The sequence below is a fragment of the Marmota monax genome, unplaced genomic scaffold, assembly GCF_021218885.2.
Source record: "Marmota monax isolate L192 unplaced genomic scaffold, Marmota_monax_Labrador192_F-V1.1 WCK01_AAM20220418_F8-fsc00003, whole genome shotgun sequence".
Classification (NCBI taxonomy): domain Eukaryota; kingdom Metazoa; phylum Chordata; class Mammalia; order Rodentia; family Sciuridae; genus Marmota; species Marmota monax.
In genome coordinates, this window is record NW_026694084.1 from 29,394,426 (window position 1) to 29,409,803 (window position 15,378).

The 15,378-nt window shown below is 41.9% G+C and overlaps 1 protein-coding gene across 1 annotated transcript; it reads left to right on the forward strand.

Moving 5' to 3' along the window:
- The first annotated feature begins 6,861 nt into the window (after positions 1-6,861).
- Trmt12 (tRNA methyltransferase 12 homolog) lies at positions 6,862-10,726 on the forward strand. Its single transcript, XM_046464897.1, has one exon. It carries the CDS (start codon positions 6,981-6,983, stop codon positions 8,289-8,291), a length of 1,311 nt encoding a protein of 436 aa, XP_046320853.1. The 5' UTR covers positions 6,862-6,980; the 3' UTR covers positions 8,292-10,726.
- The last annotated feature ends 4,652 nt before the right edge of the window (positions 10,727-15,378 follow it).

Consider the following 15,378-nt stretch of genomic DNA (forward strand, 5'->3'; position numbering starts at 1 on the left):
GGCCCCAGAGGCCTCCCAAAGCAGGAAATAGTAGTTGCAGCTGACAGCAACAGGCCAGAACTCCGTCCCCATGCTTTAGCATCGTCACACTTGACAAAATCCCAGGGACCCGGAGGGTATTCAAAACCGGGATCCCAGGAAGGAGGTTAATTTTCTACCAGCTGTGAGAAAGGGAAGCTTGAGGTCAGAAATTAAATTGAATTACAGAAAATAAAGCAGCCACTGCTCATTTCACGCCCAGTGAATAAGTGTTCAAGGACCCTTAAGGCCAAGAGGAGTGAACTCCACCGTGGGCTGTACCCCACTGTACCTGAACACGTTCTGGCAGGGACCCCTGAGCTGACAGAGAGGAGATTAGCCTAAGCTCAGATGCTCTCCCCACACAGATGCCCAGACAGCCAGCAGATGCAGGTTCTGTGGGGCCTAGAACTTAAAAATTATATAGCCCTGTTTTAAAAAAAATACAAAATTAAGAATAAAAGAGCATGTTTGGCCGGGCATGGTGGCACACACCTGTAATCCCAGAGGCTTGGGAGGCGGAGGCAGGAGGATCATGAGTTTAAAGCCCGCCTCAGCAACTCAGTGAGATCCTGTCTCCAAATAAAATACAAGAAAGGGCTGGGGATGTGGCTCAGTGGTTAAGCACCCCTGGGTTCAATCCTCAGTACCAACCAAAAAAGGGCATGTTCATTTAAGAATAAGAAATTCTACCATATGCTAATGTTGAAAGACTGACAAATATCACAAACATGAAATTCAGAAAAACAGCAACATTCTCATCATCTATTGAATATCAACATCATATTTTCCCCATTTTTAGCTGCTTAGTCATTGAACCCTTCTACATATGACAATAATTTTGCATTATCATTTTCTTAATTTTTTAAAAAACATATTTTCTTTTCTTTTTTAAAATATATTTTTAGTTGTAGTTGGACACAATATCTTTATTTATTTTTATGTGGTGTTGAGGATCGAACCCAGTGCCTCACACTTGTGAGGCGGGCACTCTACTAATGAGCTACAGCCCCAGCCCTGCATTTTCATTTTCTATGAAGATAAGAGAAATATGATTCAGTCCTTCCTCTAACATATTTGGTTGGAATTTGTTTTTTATTATCAATGATTGGAATGCAAAACACATAGTTTCACTATACACATAATACTTGTTCTTTTTAATATTTCCTCTGGTTTGTGACCTATAAACACAAGAATTCTGGTAAATTCAGTTTTATGCTTTCTATCCACATGTTTTATCTATTTATTTTTTTTTTTAAAGAGAGAGAGAGAGAATTTTTTAATATTTATTTTTTAGTTTTCAGCGGACACATCTTTTGTTTTTTTGTATGTGGTGCTAAGGATCGAACCCGGGCCGCACGCATGCCAGGCGAGCGCGCTACCGCTTGAGCCACATCCCCAGCCCAATCCACATGTTTAATAAGGTGTTAAGTTCTATGGCATACTATGAGCTTTTCATTTACAATGATTAATCCAATTAAAATTAGTTTTTAACTTTTCATCTTTTGAACATTAAAGTTAAGAGAAAATATCAAATTACTGTTCTCCCTTGATTTAATGTGGCAGATCCTTTTTACATATTTTTTGTGGGAATAATACGTTCTGTCCCTGTTCTATTTAATTTTCTGGCCTGAGTTAATGTAATTGGCCCAGATAAATTTAATGCTGGATTTTTTTTTCTTTTCTTATCTTGGTTTACATAAAATATATATAATGTTTTGAAAAATTCTCAGCCAGTAACCACTTGGTTGTAAAAGTTCTTTTCTAAAAAGATCTTATCATATTGTCTGAGATTACCTATTCATTTAGCTATCTGACTTCAGATGAATGGTTGAGTGACAGGCAAATCTTTTGGAAACTCAGAGAGACCTATGAACTCTAACTGTCAAGTGTGTATGTGGTTGTCTACCTTCTGCAAGTACTGACCACACTGCCAGCATCTGGCAGCCAGACTACCTTTCATTTCCTATTCTCCTTCTCATTCTTAGTTGTATGTTCTGGGCTTCAAGCACGTTTCTTTTCACGGGATATTTATCTTTGCTTTTGTTCTACCTGACCAGCATGAGAACTAAACCAGAAAAGCTGCCTGCTCCTGAGGCAATATGATGTGTGGCATATTGTAGAAGCCACAGCTTCACCACAAACACACTTGGTCTTAGGGAAAGCATATTTTGTTCCTGTCCTATTTAATTCTAGTGCTTTGATATCACATTCAAGCAGTTGAATGAGTGCTGTGTTTTTAAATTAGAAGACTGTATCAGTGAGTTAAATTTTAATTGAATATTCTACTTTAAGTTTCCTTCCCCCTCCCTCCCACCCTCAGCCAAGGTGACTACTGAATTATATCCCCAGCCCTTTTTATTTCCTATTTTGAGGCCAGGTCTCCCTAAGTTGCCCAGGCTGGCCTCAAACTTGTGATCCTTCTGCCTCAGCCTCCCAAATCACTGGAATTATAGGCATGTGCCACCAAATCCACTATATCTAAAAAAAATTTCAACATATAATATACATATAATTATATGCACTATGTTAGCAAGTAGTTTGCTGACAAGGGACTTCCATTTTGCCCAGGCATTATCAAGAGCTGAATCCTCTGTTTGAAAGTATTCGAATTTCAAGATTAAAAGAATTCCCTACACATTAGCTACTGACACCTTTACTTTTGAAACCTGGCTGCTCCTCCATGACCTACACTTCTGGTGCCTAGAACCACTGAACATGTTCATGTCATGGGACATTTGGATCTGCATCTACTTACCAAGATGCCAAGCGAGTCGGCAGCTGGCTGCAGGAATACTCCTGGAAGCTGTTCCTACACCTGAGTGGCTAGCAAGAACTTAGCTATCCGTGGAAGTGACTGCAGTCACATAAATGTGGCCCCACTAAACCAAAACTAAATGTGTTCTCATCTTATATCTCCTAGGTCCCCAAAATGCCCACGGCCACTCTAATGTCACCTCACATACATAAAGAGAACGTGCCAGAGAGGAAGGTGGCCTAGAGAAGCACATGATCTTGACAACTTTTGGCTAAGACATCTTAATTTGCAAATTTTATAGAAGCACACGACCTTGTGATGACATTGTGAAGGTTCCTACTCAGCATCTTTGGGAGGGGCCCTTTCAGCTGAATGCCTCTGAAACTGAAGCCCTGACAAGAAGAAACCTTCTGATGTTGAACCCAAAGTAAGCGGCACCACTCCTCCTTAAGTCAGCTGGGTGAGACTGTTTACATCTGGTCTCCTGAAAACAGACAAAGCTACTCTGAAAAGTCACTTATTGGCAAATGGTTATTGATTATCCACTTCCTCGGCCTGACATTATGCTGCGGGTCAGGGCAGAGAAGGTGAAAATGTGGACTCTTGTTCTTGAAGAGGTCACTGTGTAGCAATGATCTCTGTATTCTGGCATGTGCCACATGTGGAACATGAACAGAGATTTAATGGCACTCTAAGAAAGAGGGCTGAGTTCCTCTAGATCTGAGAGTGTGGCCGGGGCAGGCAAAGAAAATGAGTGGTGAAGGTAGGAAGAGGTGATGCTTGAGCTGCTGAAAGCTGAGGTGAGTTTAGTGCAGAGACAGCCTCCTCTATGGACTGAGAAAGGTCATCTTCAGGGATTTCCCAAAGCCTACAGGAGGATGGGGAGAAGGCTCAGCTCTCACTGCAGCCCAAGGGAGAGAAATTCCTAATCATTTCCTTTGGAAATGTCACCAACCTATGAGTGCTCCCCCTGGTGTAGACATATGGAAATACAAACACCATATTCACTGCCCAGGCTATTAATTGGCAGCATTTATCACCTACATGGCATGCACCTATAAATTTTATTGATAAATAAAATAATATAGCATATACTTCACAACATATCTACAGATGTTGAAAGTAAATATCCAATATATCAAAAATAAACAGAAGAAAATTTAGTATTTCCCCTCCTCACCCATACAGACCATCTCACTTAATCATGGAGCACACCACATCATTTTAGAGACATATAAAATCCACTGTTTTCTACTAGGAATGCAGATAAATGGTAGAACATTTGCACAGCCTGCAAAAGGCCCTGGGTTATGTCCCTGGCACTACAAAAACAGAAAAGTATGTTTTGCAAAAAACCACTGCTTTCAAATCATGCTTAAAAGCAGTACGTGATAGTAGTGAAAAATGTCAATTCAGAAGTCACGTGTTCTGGCTGCGAATTCTGGCTTCACCCCTTGCCAGCTGGCTGACAGCTCTCTGACTTCAAAATTCTTTTCTTTAAAACAGGACTGTTGGACACCCATGTTCACTGCAGCATTCTTCACAACAGCCAAGAGGTGAAAGCAATCCAAATGCCATCACTGGAGGAATGGATAAGCAAACTATGGCTTTGACGTACAATGGAATATTAGCCTTTAAAAGAGAAAGAAATCCTGCCACATGTCATAGCAGAGATGAACCTAGAGGACATTATGTTAAGTGAACTAAGGCAATCACAAAATGACAAATCCTATATGATTCAGCCTATATGAGGTATCCAAAACAGTCAGACTCACAGAAACAGAAAGTAGAATGATTGTTGCCAGAAGCCAGAGACAGAAAGGAAACTGTTGATTTGGGAACACAGAGTTTCATCTTCACAAGATGAAAAACTTCTGGAAATCTGCTACACAACAATGTGAATGTACTGAAGACTCTTGAGCTGTACACCAAAAAAAGGGCTAAGATGATCAAATGTATATTTTATAATTTCTAAAAGGATTAAAAAATAAATTTTCTAAAAAAGAATAATAGTATTCACCTCACAGATACCTTACAAAAATTAATTAATATAAAGCATTGAAATGGGTGCCTGGTACCTGGTAAATACTTTATAAACTGTTTATGATTATTTCCTTCAGTGACATTAAAATAATGTGGGTTTTTGTTTGGGTGGTTGGTTGGCTTTTGTACACTGTCTTAAAGAGCAATACAGATGAGATGAAAAAGAAAAGAAGGTGATCTTCAAAAGCGTGCATTTTCAAAAATGTGTAGGAGTTCCCTGGGCGAAGGGGAGGTGAGGCCATCTGCCAGCGCAGCTCCTTACCTCAACCACCTTACGAAGGCTTCCCACAGACGCTGTTGATGCTCTTTCCCTCTCCTCAGCCTCTCTCTTGTTCCCAAGGGCTTTTTAACCTGCTGGCTGGAGAAAGGCCATGTAATAGCTGACATTTGCTCTCTGTCTCCTTATATGTCTTCCATCACAGGGCCCAGAGAGTAAAGCCAGCCCACTCCCCAGCCTTCCCAGTGGTCACGGGAACCCATTCTGTCCCAAAGCATGGGATAGACATTCATTTCTTTTTGTTCTGTCTCAACTGTTTGGGATGCTCGGAAGCTCAGTGACATCAGGATGCAAGGGTCACACCAAGGTTGAGAAGGGTGATGTACTGAATTTCCCTGCGCCACACCAGCCCCGGGTGACCTCCCACCAGTGCTTCGCTGCCGTTTGTAGGGTTATCTATCATTTGTTGCCAAACACACTGGATTAGTCGGGTCAGTAAAGGATGTATAAAGGTGAGGAATAAAGAAAAGAAGGAAGGCCTGTCGAGATGGAGCCCTGGGCATCCAATCCATCTCACATGCCTGCAGGGTCCTCAGAGCCTGCACCTGCGTTGGTGTTGGTTATTGCTGCCATCTGGTGGCAATATTTTGGAACCACTGCTTCAGGCCATGAACTGATTTTCCTTCAGCTCTTTCCTTCCACCTTTCATCCATCCATCTGTTCACTCATGCATTCCTCCTAAAAACATTTTGTGAGGACCTACTATGTGGGGCAAGTCCTTAAGAACACAACAAGGACATATGATAATGAGAGGGAACCCCCTGCTCCTGCCCCTTGAAACACATTTGGGAGAAGACAGCCATGAATCAAATTTAAAAAATGAAAAATTATGACTGGAAAGTTTGACAAGAGGAGAATCTGGTGCTTTGAAATAGAGATCTGACTTGGAGAGAGGAGTGGATATTGGGCAAAGCTCTCCTGAGGAAGTGCCATCTGGCCTGAGTTCTGAGAGATAAACTGGTCACAGGGAAGAAAGGCAGTTTCCTGGGTAGTGAGAGCAGTCATCTAAGAGGTGCAAGAAAGGTGTGTGCTGAGGGTGAGCAGGAGAAGAAGGCTGCGTGTCTGGGCCAGCCCTGAGCACAAGGCACTCTGGTTTCTGGACTGAGACTCTGGCTGCAGATTGGAGTTGCCATAGGGATCTTACCTGAGCGTGAGCTAAAGAGACATCCTCTGGCAGACATGCACAGAACGCTCCACCCCAATGGCAGAACACCCTTGTCTCAGGTGCACATGGGCTGTTCTCCAGGACAGACCACACACCAAACCATAAGACAAGGCTTTAAAGGATTTAAACCACAAAATGTGTTTTCAGATCACAATAGAGTGAAATTAAGATCGTTATTAGAAGGAAACCTGGGGAATTCCAAGATCTAGAAATTAAGCAATACAATTCTTTCATCTCCATTGTATGGCTATGGAATAAAGCCTTTCTTTCTCCCCTTGTGTCTTGGACATTAATTTTTGCATAGGATGAGACTCCAAACCTAGGTTTGATAACACTTTTGTCTACAGATTTTGCTGTAAATATTCAGCTTTACACGGACACCTGTAGAACATGTGAGATATGTTTTGTCCACAATTATAACACAAGGTTAGCTTTTTACAATCTGATGTCTGTAAGTCCCGTAAAATTCCTCCCTATTGTTAGCTTGTAGCAACTAATAGTCGACCACAACAAAGATGGCGGAAGCGGCCTCACCAGGACAACGGGGTCACCAATCGTCAACCGCATCTGTATATTTAGTTCCGGCTTGTTTGACGTAACTTCCGCCTCGACGCGGCGTGGGAATCTCTCCCCGAGGTGTCCGTGAATTTACCCAGGTAGGTGAACACAGCCTTCCCCGAGTGGTGCTATAGGCTTGGAAAGCATGTGGGCGCCACAGCATGGAGAGGGAAGATGGGACGTCCGTGGCTGTTGTCGCAGTTGTGACCGAGCGGCGGTTCGCTCAGCGGTACAGGGAATTTCTCGAGAAGCAGAAACTCTTGGATAGACGGCACCGCGTGGAAAAGATGCCCGACGGCACCGTGGCGCTACCGGTGCTGGGGGAGACGCTCCCCGCGCAGCTTCTGCAGGAGCTGAGGACTCGCGTGGCCCCGGGCAGCACGTGCGTGCTGACGCAGCTCCTGGATCCTCTTCCTTCGAAGAAGGCCCAGGGTTGTTCGCCTGCCCAGAGACTGTGTCTGGAGGTGAGGCGCTGGGTAGAGGGCCGGGGAGTGGCGTGGTCGGCTGAATTGGAGGCTGATTTGCCCCGATCTTGGCAACGACATGGTAACCTTTTGTTGTTGAATGAAGACTGTTTCCAAAACAAACAGTGGAAAAATCTGGGACCAGAACTCTGGGAGACCGTTGCCTTGGCATTTGGCGTCCAGCGTTTAGCAAAACGAGGGCGGGTATTCCCTGATGGCACTCGAACTCCAGCGGTGACTCTGCTGCATGGCGACCATGGCTGGGTAGAGCATGTGGATAATGGCATCCGATATAAGTTTGACGTAACCCAGTGCATGTTCTCCTTTGGAAATATCACTGAAAAGCTGCGAGTGGCATCGCTGCCCTGTGCTGGACAAGTGCTGGTGGATCTCTATGCAGGGATTGGTTATTTTACATTGCCCTTCCTAGTTCATGCTGGTGCTGCCTTTGTCCACGCCTGTGAGTGGAACCCCCATGCTGTAGTCGCTCTGAGAAATAATCTGGAGATCAACGGAGTAGCAGATCGGTGCCAAATACACTTTGGGGATAACAGGAAGCTGAAGCTCTCAAACATTGCAGATAGGGTGAACCTGGGTCTGATTCCCAGTTCAGAAGAAGGCTGGCCCATTGCCTGCCAGGTGCTACGACGGGATACTGGGGGCATTTTGCATGTCCATCAAAATGTGGAATCTTTCCCAGGGAAGAATCCCCAGCCTCCTGGAAGTAGCAAAATGGAGAAAGAACATTGGCCTTATCCTCAGAAAATTATCACCAATGAATGGGAAAATGGAACTACCAGAGATTTTAGGAGGAAACTGCTTTCACAAGCCACCAAGCTAGAGTGGCAAAGGTGGGCAGAATCTGCAGAAACTCGAATTGCCATTCTTCTTCAGCAGGTGCATGGGAAACCATGGAAGACACAAATCCTGCACATCCAACCGGTGAAATCTTATGCTCCCCATGTGGATCACATCGTTCTGGATCTGGAATGTCGCCCAGTCCTATAGTTGGCTAGAGGAGGTGGATTCAGTGAGTGACACAAGGGATCCAAGGGGCCCTTAATGCTTCATCTCAGGCTGGTCTCTTTTTTTTTTTTTCCTGGTGATCTTTTTAAATATTTTATGGCTTGAAAGCAGACTCTAGACCAACCAAAATAATTTCATTTGTCTTCCATTGATCACATTGGGAATGTGCTAAATATCTAGGAAAAACAGCATAGCTTTTTAAAATGAGGTTAATCTGTGTAATCGTAAATTCTGAATTCTGTCCTCGTTCTGACCTTGAATATATGGTTTCAATATTCATTTGGTCATGGATTTCCTTGAAAAAATTAGGGTTTCTTTGAAATATTTCACATGGCTGTTATCTAATAAGCAGTTGTACACAAGTATTGGTCATTCTAGAGTGGAAAATACTGTTCCCCGAATCAGTCTAGCTACTGGAGAAATCTGCTGGAGAAGAGACCAGCAAGGAAGCTTCTGTGTTTGTTCAGGTGTGAGGTTGGGGTGGCTAGTCTACAGTGGTGTGAAGTGGGTAGATTTGAAAATAAAATCTGTGGACTCAAGTATGAATCCAAATCAAGACAATGCTGCTTTGTTGTTATGACTAAATTAGAGAGGGAATGAGAGTGGGGGTAACTAACTCCATTCTTCCAATTTAGCATTCCTAAATGAATGTAGGGGAGATGTCATAAATTTGTCTTGGTAGAAAAGGGGTTAAAATCACTGTGAAATCCAAATTTCTAGTGTTAAACTGTGTAATAGCTGTCAGTTGTTAGCACTATGGCTCCATTAATTCAACTCCTGGCTCTACTTAAGTGTGACCTGAGGCAAGTCATGAACCTCTCCAAGATTTAGTTTCTTCATCTGTATATTAGGTCAACCATCATACATGTCCTGTAGGGTAGCTGATAGGTTTAAGTGAATTAACATGTCATCAGAGAAACTGGCATATAGTGACTACTTCATTCATTCATTGTCAGGCTTGTATGCAGTAATCATATTTCCTAATTTTGGCTGTGAGGGATTTCTATACATGTAGTTTATGTGAATCAGAATGTCGAAGAAACAGCTATACTCCTGGGTTCAGTGCAGCTCTATTCCCAATAGCCAAGAAATGAAAATAGCCTGAGTGTCTTCAACTGATGAATAGATAAAGAAAATGTGGTACCTATAAACAATAGGATACAATTCAGCCATCAAAAAGAGTGAAATCCTGTCATTTGTGACGATATGAATGAACTGGAAATCCTTATGTTACAGGAAATAATCCAGGCACAGAAAGACAAGTACCACATGATCTCACTTATATATGGAATCTAAAGAGTTGATTTCTTAGAAGTTGAGATGGAAAGGTGGCTACCAGAGGCTGGGGACAGTGGGGAAAGGTTACTGGATGGAACTAAATTACCATTAGAGGAAATGAGTTCGAGTGTGCTGTTGAATCAGGGTAACTACAGATAATAGTAGTGTACTGTATTTCAAAAAGCTAGAAGACTTTGAATGTCTTCACTATAAAGAAATGAAAACTAAGGAGACAGATGTTGGACCAGGTTTAAATATTACATAACATAGTGTATACATATATTGAAACATTACATGGTACAATGTTTATGTTTTTACCAGTAAATGTCATTGAAAAAAAAATAAGAAAACTTGGAAAATCTTTAGGAAGGAAAGCAAGAGCTGAATTTTAACTTTGAGTTGAGGTAAATCAGGTAAAGGCAGAGGAAGTGAGAACTCCTTAGACTCTTCTTCAGGCTAGGCCTTTTCTGTCTTCGGGGAAACATTCTCTTGGGCTTACCATGCAGTTGCTATTGAGTCCTTCCTCTAGCCCCTTCTCCACATTCTTAAAGGGCTCCCCTTTCATTGGGGCTCAGAGTGAATCCGCTCACCACAGGAGACACTGAAGTTGACTCACTGTACCCATCTGAGTCCCTCTTTCTCCTAAAAAAAAGAAGGGCTGCCTCCCCTGTGGCTGTAGTAGCAAGGAGATAAAGGCTGAAGTCCCCGGGTCTCTGACCTTGAAGAAGAGCAGCCATCTCTCCAGGCATGCAAGAGTAGGATTGTAGGACTCGATTTCCTAAGGATGTCCTTGATCAACTACACCAGCCCTGAAACTTCTAATTGCTAAACTTCTTTTCACATGAAAATAAAAATAAACCTGCAAACCCACCCCTACTCCCACATACATATAAACAGACCTATTTAAGTTATGATTTGGAATTTTTTTAACTTACAGGCAATAAATACTTCTACCTGGTATTTTGTATAGTGGAGTGGCCAGATGTATAAGACATATGATAGAGGTAACAAAACCAGCAGTGGGGGAATGCTCACGCCCAAAACAGGGCATTTTGAAATCAAAAGTTCCTTTCCAGATATTGCAACAGTTAATGCTGCCATCTAGTGGACATGCTGTGGAAATAAAAACTGTGCCTCCATGATCTGTCTTTATTCTCCTTTCCTTCTCTTCACCTTTCCACAAATGTTTTTGAGCTTGAACAATATATCAGATACTGTGGCAACCACTGGTAATAAAATAATAAGCAAACCAGACAACAATAAAATAGTAAACAAACAATCCCAGTCTCCATGGATAGGCCTTACACCACCCACATATGTTTCATGTAACAACTTAGATTCTAGTAAATGCTGGAAGGGGAGGTTGGTGGTGCAAACGGAAGCCAGGATGAGGGTTGACGTGGTCAGGAAGGTCAGAAAGAGCTGCCCCAGAAACATGATGGTTGAGAGCTGAAGAGCAAGTGGAATTAAGTGAGTGGACCATGAGACAGCATTCCAGGAGTGAGGGCAGGGTGTGCAGGTGCCCAGTGGAGGGGCTGGGGACCGAAACAAAGGGAGAAGAAGAAACAAGGGGTAAAGGTGTGCTAACCAAGCAGCCAAGTTGAGTGGTGGTCAGACCAGGAAGGGGCATCATGGAAGTGTCTTAAGCAAAAATAGGACATGGTTAAACTGAGGTTTTATAAATTCACAGTTTATCAGAATCCCAGTGTTCTAAAATGCTTTAGAATATACTTAAAGCACACTTAACCCCCCAAGAGTCTTTAATCTATCCACCCTCATTTCCAACATGTGTGACATGGAACTGTGCAAGGAAATAGCCTCATACACGTGGTTCATAATGAAGAATGTGTTTATGTTCATGAGAGAAAGGCTGGCCTCAGAATGAGTTGGCATATATTCTTTCATTTTTTTGCAAAAGTGTGTAGAACTATTATTACTTCTCTTTCTCTCTTTCCCCCTCCCTCCCTTTCCTCTCCTGTCTAGTATTCTACTCTGTGAACTCCAGTTGCCTTGGGATCCTGGCTAGGCCTACACTTGGATTCTCCTTCCCTGTGCCACAGCCTGGAAATTTTCTCCAGGCAGTAACTGGAGCAATTGTATGACTCATTTGGTATACTTTTCATCTCTGATGAACCATCATCCTTCAAGGCTTATGTACAATTCCCTGACAGTCATCTTTTTTTTCATGTGTTTTATCCAGTTTTTTAAACTTTAAAGGTTTGTAATAGTTGTGTACTTTCAAAGTCATTTTAGAAATTCACTCTAGTAATACTATGCACATGTACAAAAATATCAATATGTGAAGCACATAAAATTTTTTTGCTATAACTGTTTAGAATGCTTACTTATGAAGGGAATATTAAAGTATTAAAAATGCAATTACATGTTTTTCTGATTAGACATGACAATAACTTGCAGGATTTCTTGATCATCACACACAATTTCAGTCCAAAAAGTGTCAAAATAGATATTTGACTTTTGACTTTTTAAAGGTCATGGTTGAATCAAAAGTAAAAAAAAAAAAAAAATGTTGAATGAATTCAGGTTCCAACTAAATGTTGCATGCACTCTTCCCTGCCCTCTCTTGCCCACAATTGCATTAGGTAGGTCAGTAGATACATATGGGTGGAGAGATTACTCCAGTTCCTATTTTTTTAGTAGTTTCTATTTTTTTAAAAAAAGCCTTACATAAACATGATTAAAAACTCAAAGGTAACAATAAGTGTTGGCGAGGATGTGGGGAAAAAGGTAGACTCACACTGCTGGTGGGACTGCAAATTGGTGCAGCCAATATGGAAAGTAGTATGAAGATTTCTTGGAAAATTGGGAATGGAACCACCATTTGACCCAGCTATCCCTCTCTCCTTGTCCTACACCCAAAGGACTTAAAAACAGCATACTATAGGGACACAGCCACATCAATGTTTATATCAGCACAATTCACAATAGCGAAACTGTGGAACCAACTAGAGGCCCTTTGATACACGAATGGATTAAAAATGTGGCATATATACACAAGGCAATATTACTCAGCAATAAAAAAGAATAAAATCATGACATTTGCAGGTAAATGGATGGAATTAGAGAAGATAGTGCTAAGTGAAGTTAACCAATCCCCAAAAAACAAATGCTGAAAGTTTTCTCTGATACAAAGAGGCTGATTCATAGTGGGGTAGGGAGAGGGAGCATGGGAGGAATAGATGAACTCTAGATAGGGCAGAGGGGTGGGAGGGGAAGGGAGGAGGCATGGGGGTTAGAAATGATGGTGGAATGTGATGATCATTATTATCCAAAGTACATGTATGAAGACACGAATTGGTGTGAATATACTGTGTATACAACAAGAGATATGGAAAATTGTGCTGTATACGTGTAATAAGAATTGTAATGCATTCCGCTGTCATATATAAATTTAAAAAATTAATTTAAAAAAACTCAAAGGTACAAAACCTGTTATAAAAAAAGAAAACAACAGTCCTGCAACACTATAATGAAGCAACTCTTTCCCTCTCTTCTGTGTGCCTACTTTCAGCAATTTCAAATGGGCCTGTGTGGCAAAGGAGATAGACCTAACCACACAGACCAAGTGGAGCCATGAACATATGCATGGAACTGGTCCTAAGGGTACTGGAGCAGAAGCAGTTTGAATTCATGCTGGACAGACAATGGTGCACATTTATAGTCTTGCGCTAGGGTTATGTTAACTCTTCCATCTTCTATAATGATACAGTCTGAACATGCCACAGAAGGTCACATTGATCTACTACATTGATGACACTGTGCTGTCAGATAAACAGTAAGCATAGTGTACACTGGAGAATGGGAATAATCCCTAATAAGATCCAGCAGCCTGTAATATCTTTTATTACAATTATATTTTTAGGATCCAATAGTTTTCTTAAGGGCCAAGATATCTCCTTCACAGTAAAAAAAAAAAAAAAAAAAAAACAAATCATTGCATGTCATCCACTCATTTACCCAAATTATTCCACCATGAAAGAATCATACTGAGCTCTTCAGGCCTCTTTGTGGCAACTTAGAACTTGGGGATACTGTTCTAACTCATAAACTAGGTGAGGCTGAAGAGTACCAGTTTTCATTGTGACCCAGGGCACGCAAAGGCTATATGGCAGGTAAAGCCTGCAGTGTAATCAGTACTGTTGCTCACTCACATGGCCATTCAATCCAAGAGATTCTATGGTAAAAGTACTTGTGAAAAGAAAAATAGCCAGGGAAGTTTATGGCACGCTCCAGAGGGAGAATCACAAGGTACATAGAACTTAAGTGTTCTGAAGCAAGGTTCATCATCTGCAGGAGCAAACCACATATCAAAACTTTTAAAATGATAATAAAAAAAAGAAAAACAAAAACCCCCCACCAGTTCTGTGCATGATAATGGGCCTTAGTAGGAACTGAGCATATCAAGTGATCATGTGGTCAGTTTCCCATCACAAGCTGGGTTTTGTCAACTCATCAGTCAATCCTCCCTCTGGAACTGATGACAGGTAAGGGTCAGAGAAAATAGGTGGCATAGGCAGGTGGAATAACTTTAACAATGTCTATCTGTCAGCTCACAGTTATGGCCACTTGAGAGGCTCTTACAGCTAGTAGATAGAGGCAAAAAAAGAGTAGTTAACTTCGCTGAGTTTTCTTGGACTATCAGTTCAAAACAATGATGGACTGCTGCTGTCCTACGGCTCACTCAGTAGTGGTCTTAAAAGACAACAGTGAGGGGAATGCTTCCAAAAACAGTATTCCTGTTCATTGACTTTGGGAAAAGAAGTGGCCTGAAGTAAGAGTATACTTTCATGGCAAGTGGCAAATAGGTTAGCTGACTGATCAGGGGTCTGGAATGAGAAAGAATGGAATATAGGGAAAAGGAAACTGGAGAAGTAGCTGTGGAGAAAATCATGAGATGGAACACAAAGATCCTGGTGTTGCATAATAGTGCCTACCAAAGTTAACCTATTGTGTAAGAGGCACTGAACAACCAGCAGACAGGAAGACTTCATTGGTGAATTTCAGCACCCGCATCTATCAACTCCCCCAGTACAGGCACAATGGGCTCATGAACAAAGTAGTCCTCTTGTAGGGAGGCAAGCTCATAAGAGGCAAACAGCATTGCTTCACTTGCCAAGTAGTCACTCCTTAATGTTAACCACTGCCTCTGATCTAGTGCCACCCCTCAAGGAAACCAAGCTACTTGTCATCAGGTTATACTGGATCCTCCATTCTGGAATGTGCACTGATGCACCTTGACAACAAACTGCCCATTTCCACATGCATTTGCTTTTCTTGCCCATACGATGCTGGCCAAAAATACTATCCAAGGTTTACAGATGTTTGATCCATCAATATTCATCCTGCAGAATACTGCCCTTGACCTACAGACCTGGTTTATAGCAAAGGAGGTGTGTCACTGGGCAAATGACCATAGGATCCACGGCTCCTAACATGTAATACACATGACCCAGAAAATGCTGATCAGATGGAATGGTGTAAAAAAACTTTTGAAGATGAAACTGATGCAAAAGCTTGAAGAAAATTCCCGAAGAGGAAATGCCACCCCAGGATTCAGTACGTACACTAGATCAATACCCATCATATGGTGCTGTGTCCCATATAGATAGAATATGTATTTGGGGATGAAAGAGTAAAAATAGAATTCCCACTATGGTATGGCTGAACAAGGCCCCCAAATATGTCTGTATCCTGATAACTGGAATCTACAAATATGTTACCTTACAGGTAAAAGGGATTTTGCAGGCCTGGTTAAGTTAATGCTCTGAAC